At 54.0% G+C, this 17,735-nt stretch overlaps 1 protein-coding gene across 1 annotated transcript in view; it reads right to left on the minus strand.

Annotated features, from left to right (window-relative positions):
• NRP2 (neuropilin 2) overlaps positions 1–16,360 on the minus strand; it is a 254,183-nt gene extending 237,823 nt beyond the window's left edge. The window contains exon 1 of the mRNA XM_048484452.1: positions 15,768–16,360. Coding sequence (XP_048340409.1) covers positions 15,768–16,332 — 565 coding nt within the window. The 5' untranslated portion in view covers positions 16,333–16,360. The remainder of the gene's footprint in view (positions 1–15,767) is intronic.
• Positions 16,361–17,735: the final 1,375 nt, after the last annotated feature.

Raw genomic sequence — 17,735 nt, forward strand, 5'->3', positions numbered from 1 at the left:
AATGGTACATAACATATCCGTGTTGAGAATGCATCTACTTAAATGAGCTGTGTTATCTATGGAGAGAATGTGGGGGACAGAAGGCAGGCCTCAAAGTTGTGTGTTTGCCCTGAGGTTTCTCTAAGCGGGCCAGATGAATGGGCTAGCTGAGCCCAAAGTCCCAGGTCCAAAGGTCTCCCGAGCCAGGTAGAGGAGGAGCTAAGAGAGTCTTGACATCCAGGTCACACAGAATTTGAAGAAACCGTTAGTCAAGACTTGAGGCCTGTGGGCAGATCAACCCTCGCAAATGCCTAAGGAATGGCTCACATCACAGGTCTTGGGCCTCATTTCTGGCTTTTAACCCACTGAGGAGGAAAACCAATCATGAGACGGAGTCACAACCACCAGCTTGTTTGACGGGGAGAAAAGAGTTGTTCCAAATAAGCACTCCAAAAGGCAGCTCAATGAAACAACCCTTTTCAAGCTGTTTATGGTTTACACCCCATAAGTAGCTAACAACCAACCTGTGGCTTTAAAAAAAAAAGTAAACACAGAACACATTTTTAACAGGCCAGATTGAAACCAGCACTAAATTTAAATGGAACAGATCAGAGAGAGAGAGAGTATGTGTACTACAGAAGAGATGTTGCAACAAAGGTGCTTTCCAGATGTCTTTTTGGCCGCACTTCTAGGGAATAAATGCCTTCCACTCAGAAAACATGAATTCTTGGCAAAGAATGTCTTCACCAGGCAGATGCAAGGAACAGTCAACAGGGCCTGCTAGGGTTACCCACCGCTGGAGTCTCCTGGAATTACAGTTCATCTCCAGACTACAAAACCAGTTCCTCTGAAGGAAAATGGCAGATTTGAATGTGTGCCATAAATCAGGAGAAACTGATGCCTTAGGACAGGGTTGTCCAACTCTGGCGCTTCAGATGTTCATGGACTGCAATTCCCATCAGCTCCTGCTGGCATGGCCAATTGGCCATTTATGCATGTGCCACTTATCCCGTGGCTGTTTGCTTTGCAGTGGAGTTTTCCCACAGTAATTTGTTTCCACAGGGATTCTCCCCCTGTGAAGAGTCCCCTAACCAAGCCAAGTCACCATTTTGCCCATCCCCTGCTTCCATGTTATTTCCATGCAACCTCCATTTGGGGAGATTGGCTGCCACCTTTTTTCTTTTGTTCTAATGCTAGTTTGCTAGAGCGTGTCAATTTCTTGTCCATTTCACTGGGTCTTTCACTCCTTCAGCATGTAAGTAAGTAAGTAAATAAATGTAAGTAAGTAAGTAAGTAAGTAAGTAAATAAATGTAAGTAAGTAAGTAAGTAAGTAAGTAAATAAATGTAAGCCAGCCAGCCAGCCAGCCAGCCAGCCAGCCAGCCAGCCAGCCAGCCAGCCATCTCCCTCCCTCCCCCCCCCCCCCCCCCCCCCCCCCCCCCCCCCCCCCACTCCCCCCCCTCCCCCACCCCTCCTCCCTCCCACCCCCCCCCCTCCCCCACGGCCGCCCCCCCCACCCCCTCCCCCCCCCCCCCCCCCCCCCCCCCACCCCCCCCCCCCCCCACCCCCCCCCCCCCCCACCCCCCCCCCCCCCCACCCCCCCCCCCCCCCACCCCCCCCCCCCCCCACCCCCCCCCCCCCCCACCCCCCCCCCCCCCCACCCCCCCCCCCCCCCACCCCCCCCCCCCCCCACCCCCCCCCCCCCCCACCCCCCCCCCCCCCCACCCCCCCCCCCCCCCACCCCCCCCCCCCCCCACCCCCCCCCCCCCCCACCCCCCCCCCCCCCCACCCCCCCCCCATCAGGAACTACAATTCCCATCAGCCCCTACCAGCATGGCCAATTGGCCATGCTGACAGAGGCTGATGGGAATTGTAGTTCCTGAACATCTGGAGAGCCGCAGGTTCCCTACCCCTGCTCTATATAGTACAGTAAACCTTTATTAGGCATAAACCTCTCTATATATCTTGATCTCTGCATATATTTTGATTTCTCAGAATTATGAAGTAAATCATTTGGTCTTTAAAAAGCATTGTTATTAATAGCCGGTCAACTTTTGGCTCTACTTATAAGTCAAAAGTTTCTAAACCCCACCTCCCTGTCACTCCATGTTTCGGATTTTAGAGACCATAAGGAGGGTGTTGGTGGTGCAGATGTGCTTTGGGGGAAAGGATGGCATTGAAAACAGCTTCAGTTTGGAGAAAGTGTGCAGCAGAGGCCTATAAGTGCCAAAATTGTCCTGAGCCGTGGCTTAGTGGGAAATGCTGTGCTCAGAAGTTTCCTCGGGGACAGGGCGGTATAAAAGCTGAAAGTATAAATAAATAAATAAATAAATAAATATTGTTCCAAAACACTCCATCAGTCCCTTGTTATTAATAATCATTTGTGCAGAGCATTAACTGAGCAAAAGATATTGTCAACATAATCTCAACCAATCCCTCCAGTCCTTGGTAAGTCTGGTCATTATTGTTCTACTATGACAGATAGGGAATGGAGGGTTGCTGACCAATGGAGCCCGTGAGTCATATCTGTCTGGTCTCAACTCTGGTATTCTAACCACTGGTTGCTACTTCAATAAAACAAACAGAAAAAGGTGGAGCAGACTCTAAATTTGTTCATTGTATTTTAGTTTTTGTAGTTGTGGGATCTATGATTCGGGAGTTAGCTGGTGTCCAAGGGAAGGAGTGAGAGTCCTTCTCCACCCACCCCCTTGGAAACACCTGCAGGGGGAGGGTTTGGCAGTTACAAGAGGAGTTCCTATGTTGATTGATGCTATGTTTATTGATGGGGGGTTTTTTTTGCTTGATGTTATGATTACTGATGTTTGGTATTATACTGTTGTTGTTCACCGCCCTGAGCCCTTCGGGGGACGGTGGTATACAAATTAAATAATACAATACAATACAACAAGACTTCCTCCTCAGTGCGTTACCATTGGCAGCATAATAATTCGCTCGGCAACAATAGAAATATTACTAGGCTAGCTACAGGTCCATATGAAACAGGCACAACAGCCTTATGGCACACTGAATGGGCTCAGAAACTGGACTACAGAGCAGGGGTCCCCAAACGTTTTGAGCCAGAGGCCATCTTTGGAATTCTGTGCTTAGTACAGCCACACAATGCCCACCACAGAGATGCAGCCAGCCACAGATTGGCTGGTTGCCACAGACTGGCTTCATTCATACGATGAAGGTCATGTTACGAGTCCAGTGGTGGGATCCAAAAATTTTAGTAACAGGTTCCCATGGTGGTGGGATTCAAACTGTGGCATAGCGCCAATGGGGTTGGGTGGGGCACAACAGGGGCGTGGCTGGGCATTCCGGGGGTGGGGCATTCCTGGGCGGGACTGTGGCAAGGGGCAGCCACTGTGCCGGTCCTTGGGCGGGAAACGAATGCACGCAGGCGCAGGCTGCCACACACACCAGTGCACCTCCTGCTAGACTGCTTCAAGTTCTGCGCGCTACTGCTGAGAGGAGGGGCATAACTAAGGCAAAAATCACGTGGCAAAATCACCAATTAGTAACCCCCTCTCAGCACACACAAATAATTAGTAACCTACTCTCGAGAATCTGAGAGAATCTGCTGGATCCCACCTCTGGTTACGACCACCAAAGCAACAGTTTTAAACATCTGCACAGCCAATCAAATCTCCAGGGGGCAATCAGAAGCGCTTGCTGGTCAAAAGCCTGCACACTTTCTAAAAATATTTGGGGGAATATCAGGAAAGGCGTTGGCGGGCCCCTGGGTGCCCCTGGGCATTATGTTGGAGACCCCTGCTAAAAACAATGGCCTTTTCTGTACAAGTCATTTAAAACATTTCCGGGACTCCAACAAATCATTTCCTCCATAACGATCCACACTTCACCACCACCCCCTTTCATCTTGGAAATGTTTCATTTTCCATTTAATTTGTCATATTTGAAACGCTTTTTTGATGGGGGGGGAGCGGAAATATTTCCAAGTCGGCTTCCCTTGCAGTGTTGTATTCTTGAAATGTTTTAAATTTCCCGTTGAAAAGCCGGCCCCTTTCTCAAGCCCCTACGGTGCCCTCACTCATGAGTAACCTCCCCCCTCATTGCACAAAGAAATAATTCAACAGATTTTCTTCCTGCAGTTTCTCTTGCGTGTGGGTACATTTACTTATGAGTAAACCCACCACATTTTGAAGACGTGGCTGCATGTGGAGGGATAGGGGCAGGTGCAGCTGAGAAATACAAGCACGTGAGGAAAAGGCTGGGTCACCCACAAAAGTTATAGCTTGCAGAATGAATGAAAACTTCCAGGGTTACCATTTCTCAAGCCCCTGTAACCCTCACTCAACTTTTCCCTCGGATTCAGGCCTGCTATATTTTGTGTGTGTGTGTGTCCTGTATCTGGCACATGTGCATGGATAGAACAGGAGTCTTTTGAGGAGGCAAGGATTCACTAAAATTGACCGGCTCTCCTTCCCCATTGAATCGTCAACAAAAGAGACGACTTCAAGTGGCGCACTCTAAAGGCATGGCTGACCAAGTGGGAGGCGGCGACTGAGCCTGGAAACCACTGTGAACATTTGTGACAAAATGGAACCCAAAGATTTGCAATTATTAGTATCTGGAAGACCCAGGTTCAAATCTGTACTCTACTGTGAAGCTAAGTGGGTGACGTCCAGCCATCCTCTCTCAGCCTCACTTGCCCTACAGGGCCACTCTGAGGACCACATGGTGGATGGCAGAAGCTTTTATGAAGCTGGGACGAAAGGTGAGGTAAACATCCATTCAACAGGCACAGGTGCTCTTCCACCCACTACCTGTGACTTGAAATTTGTACAGGGCAGGATTCTATTCACTCCCCTCAAGACCAAGACATTCATGTGTGGGGAGATGGTGATCAGTCCCCCACAGTCCCAGTGAGCACCGATTGGCCAGGCCTTTCCGTTGAGCACAGTGACATTAGGGGAAATCCCTAAAGCAGGGGTGTCCAACTCTGGCGCTTCAGATGTTCATGAACTACAATTCCCATCAGCCCCTGCAGGCATGGCCAATTGGCTGATGGGAATTGTAGTCCATTAACATCTGAAGTGCCAGAGTTGGACACCTCTGCCCTAAAGTGTCTTCATTAACACAGGGAGGCTTATGTCGCAAAGTTTTGGAAGCCCTTCTCTAACTATTTAGAAAGCAGAAGACACCTCATTTAGGATCCAGACAGAGTAATGCAGCCTTGCTGAATCTAAGGTTCATTCAGGGCCTGGATGGACGATGACTGTAAATCCTTCTTTAAAAAATGGAATAAAAGGATAGCCAAAGTAGTTCTCAGACTGTAAAAAACCAAGTCACGTTTTGATGAGAAATGTTCATGAACCTCCATGCCTTCTCCTCCTGGGCCTCACATATATCTGCCACATGGACCCTCTGCACAGTGTATGCGACAAGCCAAGCGTATCCTATGGACACTTCTATGCTCTCCACAAAATAACAGTGAGAACCACAGCACTAGTTAGAGTTGCCAAGTGAAACATTCCTGAGGATTTGGGTTGGGAGCCTGGGGAAGGTGGGACTTGGGGAGGGAAGAGATCACGATTAGATACATTGCCAAGGAGTCCACCCTCCAACGCAGCTCATTTCTCCAAGGAAACTGACCCCTGACCTCTGAAGATCAGGGGTGTCCAACTCTGGTGCTTCAGATGTTCATGGTCTACAGTTCCCATCAGCCAACTGGTCATGCCAGCAGGGGCTGATGGGAATTTTAGTCCATGAACATCTGAAGCGCCGGAGCAGGACACCCCTGCTCTAGGTGGTCTCAGGGGTGTCACCCTGGAGTTGCAAATCTGGAAGATCTCCAGACCACACCTGGAGGTTGGCCACGCCACATCACTCATGCTTTAAAGGCAGGGCTAAGTGGGTTTGTGTCACCCGCTCACGGCCAACACAATTCAGCTGACTCTACAGGGCTGCAAGTCAAAAGACTCAAATCAATTCCAATCCTTGTTGGGAAAGGACTTTACACCAGAGACATCACTTCTGGTCAAGAGGCGAGCAGAACAGGGGAGCGGGCGGACGTTCAAAGCTGCTTATGGAAACTGGGAAAGACCAGGTCACACAAACCCTGAACTTCCAGTATTTCACTGAAAACCACAACTGGCTATGGAGGCAGAATGGCGCCTCTATTGTTCTGTGCTGAAATCCTTTATTTTAGAAAGAGGGAAACCACCAGCCCAATTTTATACCAGAAATAGCAATGATTGCCTGCATGAGTGCTCTGCCTCGATTTTGCACAACCAATTAGAGCTCTCAGAGCTGAGCTGTCAGTTCCCTGCAGCCAATCGGGTGCCCTGAGGTAATCCAAGTGAAGGTGGGCAGCGGTGACAACAGGAGCTCTTGCCTTTGAAGCTGCCCCATTCCCCTCAGAGTTTGTGCCCCCATTTTGAGAAAATTGGATGGGCTATGGCAGAGGTGTGCAACTTTGGCGCTTCAGATGTTCATGGACTACAATTCCCATCAGCCCCTGCTGGCATGGCCAATTGGCTGATGGGAATTGTAGTCCATTAACATCTGAAGTGCCACAGTTGCACACCCCTGGGCTGTGGTTTCACATTATCGTATAAGAAGGGCTCATTCTCTGTCCTAACAATAGACCTGAGGCTCTTCCAAGTACCCTCATGAACCTCCAATGTGTAGGGTTGCCAACTCCAGGTTGAGAAATTCCTGGAGATTTGGGGATGGGGTGCGGGAGTGACCCTTAACTGGGGGATAATGCCGTTGAATCCACCATTTCTTCCAGAAAAACTGATCTCTGCAATCTGAAGGACAGTTATAATTCTGGGAGATCTCCAGGCCCCACCTGCTGGTTGGCAACCTTATCTAATGGGACCTTGCCCCTCCTCATTTAAGAAACGCTGACACCCGTCCCCTCACACACACACACACACACACACAGGGCACCATCCCCTTTCTATTCTATGATGGCACCTCAAGGCAATTTCCACAGTACAAACAGAAATATTCACCAAAACAATTAAGTGTAGTTTTTCAACCACTAAAACTAAAACAAATCAGAACGTTTGGCAGCAGCAAAAACAGCAGTTAGACAAACAACCCCCCACCTCCCAAACGATCTATGTATGCTAAAGAAATCAAACTTAGTTCTCCTTCAAATATCCATTCAGGCGCAACAAAAACCTTCGGAAGAAAAAAACCACAATGGAATGACATAGGTGAGAGAACTATACAGGTTTCTTGAGGCGTGGAGTTCCACAGTTTAGGCAAATAATTAGGAAAGCCACAAAATGGAGAAGAAGAGAAGGATTCAAGCTGTTTTGGGTCCCTATCAGGAGAAAAGATGGGCTTTGAATGAAGCAAGCAAATATATCTCATGACAGCCCCACCCCCCGCAATCCTACCTGGGCCAACCTGAGCACGCAGCAAAGGGTTCCATCCCCACATATGGTTCATAAATAAACCTACTAGTACCCAGGAACCAAAGTTATAAGATCATCCGCACTGTATACTTAGAGTAGACAAGGGGCTTTCCCTGGTTATATCTCCTGGCAGCTTCCTTCCTTTGAAACTCAGACCAAAGGCCCTTTTGTAATCCCAAGTAATCCATAAGGGATCGAATTCACCTGAGTCATCAGTAGGACTGCCAACTCCAGGTTGAGAAACACCTGCAGATTTTGGAGGTGGAATCTCAGGACATGGGGTCTGGCTACAGGCGTTACTTCAATGGGGTATGATGCCAAAGACTCCATGTAGAGAGATAGCGTGGTGTAGTGGTTAAGAGCGGCGAACTCTGATCTGGAGAACTGGGTTTGATTCCCCACTCCCTCATGAGAGCAGTGGACTCTTATCAGGTGAACTGGATTTGCTTCCCTGCTCCTACACAGGAAGCCTGCTGGGTAACCTTGGACCAGACACAGTCCTCTCAGAACTCCCTCAACCCCACCTTCCTCACAAGGTTGTGGGGAGGGGAATGGAAGGTGATTGTAAGCCACTTTGAGATTCCCTAAACACAGAGAAAAGTGGGGTATAAATCCAAAAAACTCTCAACTCTAAACACTTTCAGAAGAAGCCATTTTCTTGGAGTGAATTGATCTCTGTCATACGGTGATCAGTTGTAATCCTGGGAGATCTTCAGCTACCTCCAAGAGCAAGGGTGTCCAACTCTGGTGCTTCAGTTGTTCATGGACTAAAATTCCCATCAGCCCCTGCTGGCATGGTCAATTGGCCAGCAGGGGCTGACAGGAATTGTAGTCCATGAACATCTGAAACGCCAGAGTTGAACACCCCCAGACCTAGAGGCTGGCAAGCTGAGTGGTGAGGTGGTTTTGTTTTGTGCTCTGTAAGCAACGTCTCTTTCCGACTAGTTTGATTCTGCAGGCCGATGTTCAACAGGGCAAGTGACTTTGGAACTGCACTGCCAGGAAGCTTTGGTTCTGATGTGCAACAGGCGGTCAATGACTCTTTCTATCAATTCTCCCTGCTTCATGTATTTCTCCCTTCGGATTGAATGTATGATTTCCAACTTTTGTAAATGGGGGGAACTTTTGATCTCCCGCAGCTAAAGTTGCAGTTGCAAGCTTTGGAGCCGAAAGGCGGACGCCCCTTCCTAGGCCCGCTCAGCAATGCGCCCGACTGCCTTCAGCACGTTGAGAGTTTCTCCCAGTCTGCACCTGAGGCTGAAACCAGCAGATGGCCCTTCCTCTGTATTACAAGAACTAATTGGGAGAACGAGCCAAAAGGGCAAAGAAGAAGAGCCGGATAGAAAGCTCCCACACTCCCTCCTTCAGATGTGGCCTGCCAGGGTCAGCAGTGGTGCACGAGAAGAAAGCCGCGGCTCACTCCTGTGAGGAAGGGGGGGGGGAGATTAGCTTTGCGCTTGGGAGTCTCTCCGCCAGGTGCTCTTCAATGAATGCTAAACTCAAATTACTCCACTCGCAGCAGCTTCTGAAGTGACTGTCCCCCGACTGTTAGCGCTCCCGCGAGCTTGCCGGCACCCGAGAGAGAGCCTGTGTTCTTTTCTCGCTTCCTTCCAGTGACAGCGAGCAACCCAGAACAGATATTTCAAATACAGAATTGGAAAGGGATGGTAGTCATCCATCGGATTGGATGCGCTGGGTTAAACAAAGACGAAGCGCCCCTTGGTAGGCCTACTTTAGTAGAACCAATAGCAACATGGGCCAGTCTTCAAAGATTCCTCCACAAAAGGTTGAGAAGTTTCTTCTCTCTCTCTCTCTCTCTCTCTCTCTCTCTCTCTCTCACTCTCTCTCTCTCTCTCTCTCTCTCGCACACACACAGGAAGGGCCGGTTGGCTTTCCCCTATTTGCTTTCCCCCAGGCAGCAGATCAGCTACACAAGTGCCATAACTCACTCCTCACAACACTTTGCTTGTTGTACCAATGACACCTTGCAGTGGCGTAGGAGGTTAAGAGCTCGTGTATCTAATCTGGAGGAACCGGGTTTGATTCCCAGCTCTGCCGCCTGAGCTGTGGAGGCTTATCTGGGGAATTCAGATTAGCCTGTGCACTCCCACACACCAGCTGGGTGACCTTGGGCTAGTCACAGCTTCTCGGAGCTCTCTCAGCCCCACCTACCTCACAGGGTGTTTGTTGTGAGGGGGGAAGGGCAAGGAGATTGTCAGCCCCTTTGAGTCTCCTGCAGGAGAGAAAGAGGGGATATAAATCCAAACTCTTCTTCTTCTTGTGAATCTCAAGACTTAGTTTGTGAAATTGGTCATCACAACGGGCCTATGCTTGGTGTGTGATGGCAACCTCAAGGGATGCTCAAAGAGTCAGGTGGCCAACTTCGGGTTGGAAATTCATAGGGATCTGAGGGCTGAGCTTGCGGAGGAAGCATCTCAACAGGGTCCAGTGGTCAGCGAGTCCACCCTCCCAAGCCGCCATTTTCTCCAGGAGAACTGATCTCCGTCATCTGGAGATCCGTTGGAATCTCAGATCTCCAGGCCCCGCCAGGAGATTGGCAACCATACCCAAAGGAGTATCTTGTATCTTGACCGCTGGAGCAGCTTATACGGCACTGTCCTGTTGAAGCTGACAGCCCCACAACCAATTCGGTCTGACTCCCGGCTCCCTTTCCCTCTCCTCTTTGACCGTCAACAGCCTCATGGATCCTAAACTAGTTTCAGGCCTCTTTGATTTTATTTGGGAAGAGCCGAGATTCAATCAGACCGAGGCCAGCGACTGGGGCTGCATGGCTTAATCACAGTTCTCCTCTCCTCCATTAACTTTATGCCAGTATTAAGGAGAAATCAATCAGCTGAAATGAAGCATCAGGCACAATTCCCCCCTCACCTGGGAAAAAGGACCAAGGCCCAGGGAGGCTCATTTGCAACCGCAATTGCTCTGGAGGGTGGCAGGAAACCAGCGAACGCTCCAGAGTGCCAAGCACAGGTAGCCTCCCAGGCAAGGTATATCCCACCTTGGGCTTCTAACGCAAACTCCCCTTTCTGCTAAGAAGAAGCAGAAGTAGAGTTGGATTTATATCCCCCCCATTCTCTCCTGGAAGGAGACTCAAAGGGGCTTACAAACTCCTTTCCCTTCCCCCTTCACAACAAACATCCTGTGGGTGGAGCGAAGAGAGCTCCGAAGAACTGTGACTAGCCCAAGGTCATCCAGCTGGCATGTGTTGGAGTGCACAAGCTAATCTGGTTCACCAGATAAGCCTCCATAGCTGAAGTGGCAGAGTGAGGAATCAAACCCGGTTCTCCAGATTAGAGTGCACCTGCTCTTAACCCTCTACACCACGCTGGCTGCCAATCCCAGCCTAGGAAATTCCTGGAAGTTGGAGGGCAGGGCCTTGGGACAGACAGGTCAGTGGGGCACGAGGCTAGAGAATCCGCCTCCCAAACCAGCCATTTTGCCTCAGGAACCTGATCGCTGTAGTCCGGAGATTCCAGATAATTCCAGGGAATCTCCAGGCCTTCCCTGGAGGCTGGCAACCCCCACTAAAGGGCAGACCCGCAGAACCCAATCGGCAGCACGGAGGGCCAGGCCAGAAGCACATCGTCAGGACTGAGCGCCGAATCTAATTTGTATGCTGTCGTTACATGTCATTAATGCAATTTGCATATCATTTTCCTGAACACAACAGATGCTGAACTACAGTCGGGGGATAGTGTGATATCCTCCTCCTTGAGTCTCGAACGTGAAAAAAAAAGTATGTCAGTTCTTGAAAAAAACCTCCTGGGATTTACAAACGTGGAGATTTCCAAGAGCTCAGGACAACGGGAGTCTCCTGCTTTCTTACAGCTTCCTATCTAGACCTTTGGCCTGCTGACTGTTTCGCACTTTGAAGCTCGAGGGCCAGACGCTCGAAAATAAATCAAAGGCGAGTTTCCCAAGGTTCTGAAAAGTCTGAACATTCCGGCCTTCCATACATTCTCTGCCTACCCATCTTTGACGGAAATGCCCTGCTCCCCAAAAAATGTCACCGCTACTGTACTAAAATTAATTTCCACGAGGTTAAGCCATATACTCAGCTCCACTGCCGCCCACAGAACAGTTCCCCACCACCATCCCCCGCGCGCATGTTGATCCAACCATTAAAAACAGTTTCCCACGCCATGTTCTTCCACGATCTTGTATGGGGGAAAGCCATTAATGGGAGCACTTGGGACCAAGGGGCTGTTTTGTCTTTGCCTCCGCGCTTGGTATTTTGTTTGGGTGGGCAATCTTTGTCTTAATAGAATTCTTATAGATTGCCTGGGTTTCGCTTCTGCTTCAGTGGGCCCGGCAAATCAATACCAAGTAGTAAAAAGAGACTGTTTCTTCCCTCCGAATAGACGGCCTCCTCCGCCCCACAGCTTTCTGGAATCCCACTTGTCCTGAGTGCCTGTGCTTCGGCCTACGTGCAAGTGCAGGCCTGGGGGGGGGGGGGGGGGAGAGGGAGAGAAGCAAACTTCTTGTTGCACCAAATTACTGCTGGCCCAAAGCCAAGTCACCTGATTCACACCTCTCTGGCCTGTGCTTAACAATGCCATTTGGTTCGCATCAAGCCGTGGTTGGAATTTAACAATATAGGAAATTCCCAGTATAAAAAAAGTTACATCATGCGCTGCAGTGTTCCCTCCATGCGCCAGCAAAGAAAAAAAAATCCTCCCAGCGCACGGAGGCTCTCCGGACAGGCAGCTGCGAGGCGAAGTTACACAGTTTACGGCAGGGTGCTAGGAAGGCACTCCTCAGCAAGGAAACCAGCACCTTCTAATCCCCTCCCTCTCTGCCCCTCCCCAAAACCTAGAGACCATTAAGGACCATAAACAGGTGCACAGCGGAAAAAAAATAACAATAAAGCAGCTTGCAGAACAAATCTGCTCCAGATGGTTTTTGTGAGCCTGCCCAGCCCTGGCGACTCACCGTGAAAGCACTTTTCAGCACAGAGTGGCACCACCTTCCTTTTGCAAGCGAGCTGCAGAAAGCGACAAACAAATGCAACAGGGCTGCGGGTGATCTATCAGGAGCAAAAACTGTCTGGCCACGGCCACACAACCCAGAAAACCCGCAACAGCCAGGGGATTCCAGCCCTGAAAGTCTTTTGACAACATGACACCCAGTGCCTCTGCCATCACTCTGTATTGCCTGGGTGGAGTCCCCGACAAAGCCCCAGGAATTGGCAGCAGGCGGAGGCAGAGTACCAGAATTGCAGTGAGTAGGCAGGAGTGGGAATGAGTGTTACCCTCCTTACCAAGCCACTTCCACTTGCTTTTATATTTCCTGAATTTGCTTCCCATCAGGATTTGGAGGGAGATTCCAGTAGAGGCTGCTCTGCAATAGGCTGCAAGCCAAGCTAAAAGGCTGCCACAAACGATGGACCCAGATTGCCAAAGGGGCAAGGTTGTGGGAAGACTGTCCTGAAATTGCCCAGCTCAGAGTGCTCCTGACAGCCAGCCATGGGGCTGGCCTCTTCAGAGGCACGTCAGCGGGAGATCCGTTTCTCTCCTCGGCGCGGCTGGTTTTGCCTCTGCCCAAATGGATTGGGGTCACACAACCGGGCAGGCACCAAAAGCGAATCCTGCCAAAACGGTACTTGCCGCGCAGGGCCGTAACATCCCGCGGGGGGGGGAGCAGAGAAGCGGCCCTGAACGCCCCCCCCCCCGAGAGCGCAGCCCCCCAGCTGCCGCAGTGGCCGGCGAGGCACGAGTCCTCCGCAGCCAGGCACCGCTGCCAAAACGGCGTCGGGCACAAGCGCGGGGTCGCTCCGGATTCCCCCTCCGCCTCCTCTCCCCCTCCAGCCGCAGGTTGCTGCTTTCCCCGCCGGCTCCGCTGAAATCATCGGGGCAGGGCCGGGAGGGGGAGGAGCGAGTCCGCAGCGAGGGGAGTTTTCCCCCGGGAGGGGCGGCGGTGGGACGGGCCAGCCCCCCCTCTCCCCGCTTTCCCCCAAATCCCCTTCGGCGCAGGAGGGGGCTCGAGCGAGGCCGGCGATCTCTCCCTCGCCTGGCCTGGGAGCCGCAGATCGGAAGCAGACACACGACAAGGATCCCTCCGGATCTCATCCCCGCCAGGAGGGGATCCCTCCTCTCTCCCCACACTCGCCGTTCCCTGAAGGCGGCTCTTCCCCGGAGGAGTTTCCCTCTGAGAGCGGGGGGGGGGGGGGGGTCTGGGTCGGGAAAGCAGGCAGCAAAGCCGTCGCCCTGGCCGAGCCCGGATCGGTTCAGCCGCTTCGCCCCGTTTGCGTGGAATGGGGGGGGGACCCCGGGACGCCCCCCCCCCCCCGCTGCAAAGCTGGCGGCTGCCCAAAGCCAGGCGGCGGCGGGCGGCCCACTCGTTGCAAGCCCCGGCCGGGAAGCAGGGCCGCCGCGGCGGAGGCCCTGCCGCTGTCCTCGGCCACGTGGCGGCCAACCTGTCGCCTGAAAGGTGCCGAGCCCCTTGCCCCAGCTGCGCCGAACTACGGCCCCGAGGGGCGCCTACCCAGGTGGCCGGGGAGGGGGCCTTTGGGTTACCTCCCTCCACTCTTGGCAATCGCCTTCTCCTCCCCCAGGAATGGTTCCCCCCGTGGAGTTGCCAACTGGAGGGAGAATTCCTGGAGATCTGGGGGGAGGGAGCGCCCCCAGGAGGGCATCGCTTAGGCCGCCCTCCAAAGCAGCCATTTTCGGGGGGAGGGGGGGGGGCTGATCTCTGGCCGCCTGGAGATCGGCTGCAGTTCCGGGCTGTCGCCTAGAGGCCGGTAGCAGCCACACTGGGAAAGAGGCACTCGGTGCATGCTCAGAGACCCCTTTGCGTTTCAAATAAACGTCTGCTGGGAACACTGCTGGTAGGTAGCCAGCGCTCGGCTGTGGGGCGAGGGGTCTGGCCGAGACGCGGCTCCCGTTGCAAGGCCTCGGTTGGAGCATCAGGGGAAGGGGCTCGCGGCTCCGCGCAAACGCCGGCTGGCGGCTGGAGGGAGAGCCGCCGTTGCCCGCCGCGAGACTTACTTGCGAGTAAAGGGGGCTCCCGGGGAGCGGGGCTCAGCTCTTCAGCCTGGAGTCGGTGCGGCTCTGCTGGGCTGTGCCCGTAATACGGATTGACTGGGGCTCCATGTTTATAGGGTTCCATGTATCACCGCCGCCCACTCCCAGAAGGGCTCAGGGGCGCAAAGATCTCTGGAGTTCCGGACAAACCCTGATCCTCCCCGCGAGAACTCCTTCCGTGCAGCCTGGCCCCTTCGGACAGGCGCTGGAGAAGACGGGGGTCGCGCATCTCTGATTCCCCCACCCCCACCCGTTTGTTTTGCAGCGCTTCTCCTTCTGGCAACACACACACACACACACACACACAGCCTCCCTCCCAATCCCGTTGTTTTGCTCCTGATCTGCTTCATCTGCGTTCCCACCGGCTGCTCGGCGGCTAATTCGGAGGCGATGAGAGTGGTTGAAAGCGCGCCCTCTTCGCCGCTGAGTGGGGATTAGCTCCCGTCTCCTTCGGCAGCAAGACCAGGGAGGGGGAACACAGTTTGCCGCCAGATCCCTGAAGGGGTCGGGACCCACTGGATCGCCACGTCAGGATCTCGGCCCCAGCGGCCACCAAAAGCGCGCAGAGCCCCGCTTGGCGGAGCAAGTTTCTCCAGGAAGTTTCTCCGGCGCTCCCCGAGGCTGTTCGGCGCTCCCGGATGGTCCCCGGGGGCGCGTCTCCCTACTGGCGCTCCTGCAGGGTTCCCCCTAAGCCCCGCCGCCCCCGACCGTGCGGGATAACTCAGAGGCACCCCCCCTCCCCCCAAAAAGGCTGCGATTTGCCAGGCGGAAACGAGGTCCACAACTCTGCCCCCTTCCACAGACCAGGGACCCACAAAACCGCGTTTGCACTTTGGGGAACACGTGGGTTTCCCCACACACGCCGGCCCTGACTCTTACTGTTAGGAAACCACGACAGTCCAGCCTGTGCAATGGCTCTCCTTGATCTGGCCTGACTTTACAACACCCGCGATCCAGGAGACCTTCTGCGGTTCCGAGCAAGGGAAACATCCTCCTCCGCCCCGGACAGGGATGGGGAGGGGGGGGGAAAACCCGGAATGGGAAGGCGAGAGGACTTCGGCGTCTCCTTAAGCCTTTGATTTATTCCAGATGTGGCGCAAAACCCCTCCGAGCATCACACCCGCTGCACGGGCTCCGGCCGAACGGCCTCCCGGCTGCCGCTGCTGCCCACGCCGGAGCGCCGCGGCCGCGCGTCTAAAGTTGCGCCTCCTCCGGCCCGCAGGAGGAGCGCGAGCGGATCCGCCGGATCCTCACTCCGCCTCGCCGCCTTCCTCGCCCCCGATCCGGCCAGCCCGGACCCCGACCGTCCGCGCGCGCGCGGGGGGGGGGGACACGCGCCTCCTCCTGCTTACCTGCTTGGCCCAGGACGCCGCGGCCGGCCACGAGCAGCCACACCAATCCCCAGAGGCCGGGAAGCGGATCCATGTTGGGCGGCGGCGGCGGCGCGATCCCTCCCGAGCGAGGGGAGCGCTTCTCTCTCTCCCTGCCCGCTGCTGCTGCTGCTGCTGCTGCTGCTGGCCCGCCGGCCTCCTGCGTGGGCGACCCGTGCGCCGGCGGCGGCGGCTGCTCTCCCGGGGACGGCCGGGCTGGCACGAGGCGCTCCGGGGCTGCCGGCAGGGCGGGTTCAAGGCGGCGGCGGCAGCAGCAGCGGCAGCATCCCTCGGCTCCGGGCGAAGGCGAAGGCTGGCACCCCGGGCGCTTGCCTCCTCTCTTCCAGCAGCCTCCTCTGCCGCCGCGGGGCTCCCGGCTGTCCTTCCCTTGTGCCTTCCCTGGTGCCGGCGGCGGGGCTGCGGGTGTCGGCAGAAGTGCTGTGCGGAGCGGTGCGTTGCGTTGCGGGCGCCTCCTCGCCTGCCTGCCTGCCTGCCTGCCTTTGCGTGGCTCTCGGCTGCCTCGCCGCCTTTTCAGGCAGCGCAGCATGTGGATGTCAGGCAGAGAGGCAGAGCGATCCGATTACACGCCGGCCCAGGGCCCGCCCCTTCCATGTTTCGCAGTTCAACAACACACACAGGCAGGCAGGCAGGCAGGCTGCGAGGGGAGGAAGGGAAGAAGGCAGCTCTGAGCAAGGGCCAGCAGCCACCCACCCCCCCACCCCCGTGCAGCCCCGCTTGTTCCTCTGCTGTGCCGGACCCAAGAAGCCCGATCCGGGCTGCCCCAGCTGGCCCCAGGCTCTCCGCAGGCTGCCACCCACGCCTCTGCCCTTGGCAAAAGCAACAAGTCCCGCCAGCGGATCTCCGCTTGCCTGCAGCGGCCCCGGGTTATTCCGACTGCCCACCGGTAGTGGCAGCAGATGCCGGCGTGCCAACGTGTGCCAAGGAGCCTCCTGCCTGCACGCGCGCGCACACACACACATGCACGCTCGCGGGCAGTGGTGGGATCCAAAAATTTTAATAACAAGTTCCAATGGTGGGGGGATTCAAACAGTGGCGCCGCCGCACACACGCACCTCCAGTCCCTACTGGGCGGGGAGGTTGCTTTAGTAACCGCTTCTCGGCACTCAGAAAAAATTAGTAACCACTTCCTCACAGGTCAAGGAGCCGGAGATCTCGCAGGCGAGGCGGGACAGCCCCGCTCCCTCACAGCTTTCTCCCAAAGGGGGAAACAAAAATCCGGAGCTTTAAAACACCACCCACGCAAATCGAGAGACACAAATCACGCTCACCAGCCTGGCAGGAGACGTGTTATGTGCTGTCACACTCTGGGAAGGGTTTTTACTTCCAAGAGCTTACTGGCGCTTTATTAATAATAAATAAACTTTCTCCGTATGGGAGGAGGCCCAAGCGTAATAAAGAGATTTCAAAAAGACTCAAAGGCCTTAAGGCCAATGCCAGCCTAAGGCACTGAAGAAGACACAGGCGCCATTCATTGCACTGGAGACAAAAAAGGCGGATGAAGCCCTCTGTGTTACTCAGAAGCTGACACATACGTCAACCCAAAAAACCTCCGCTTTTGATTTGTTTTCGCACCACACATCCCTAAAAGCATCGGCTGGGGAGCCGGGTTCATCAGACTCAGCAGAACTTGGAAGATGATTCTCACAAGAACCTCAGGCACAGCGAGGTCACTTCGCACATGCACAGTAACGCACTTTCAATCCACTTGCACAATTGATTGCAAGTGGATTTTGCTATTCCGCACAGTAAAATCCAGCTGCAAAAGGCATTGAAAGTGCATTATTCTGCATGTACGAAAGTGCTTTAAATGTTGTGTACACCACATGTGTGTACAGGGCTCATGTGGCGACAGTGAAACATGGACCTTTAGCATGCCTCTCTCAGAGCTGCTTTTTGAAGCCCTACAGAGCCAAGGAGCACTGTGTTTGT

Source organism: Sphaerodactylus townsendi, linkage group LG02 (genome assembly GCF_021028975.2).
Source record: "Sphaerodactylus townsendi isolate TG3544 linkage group LG02, MPM_Stown_v2.3, whole genome shotgun sequence".
NCBI lineage: Eukaryota > Metazoa > Chordata > Lepidosauria > Squamata > Sphaerodactylidae > Sphaerodactylus > Sphaerodactylus townsendi.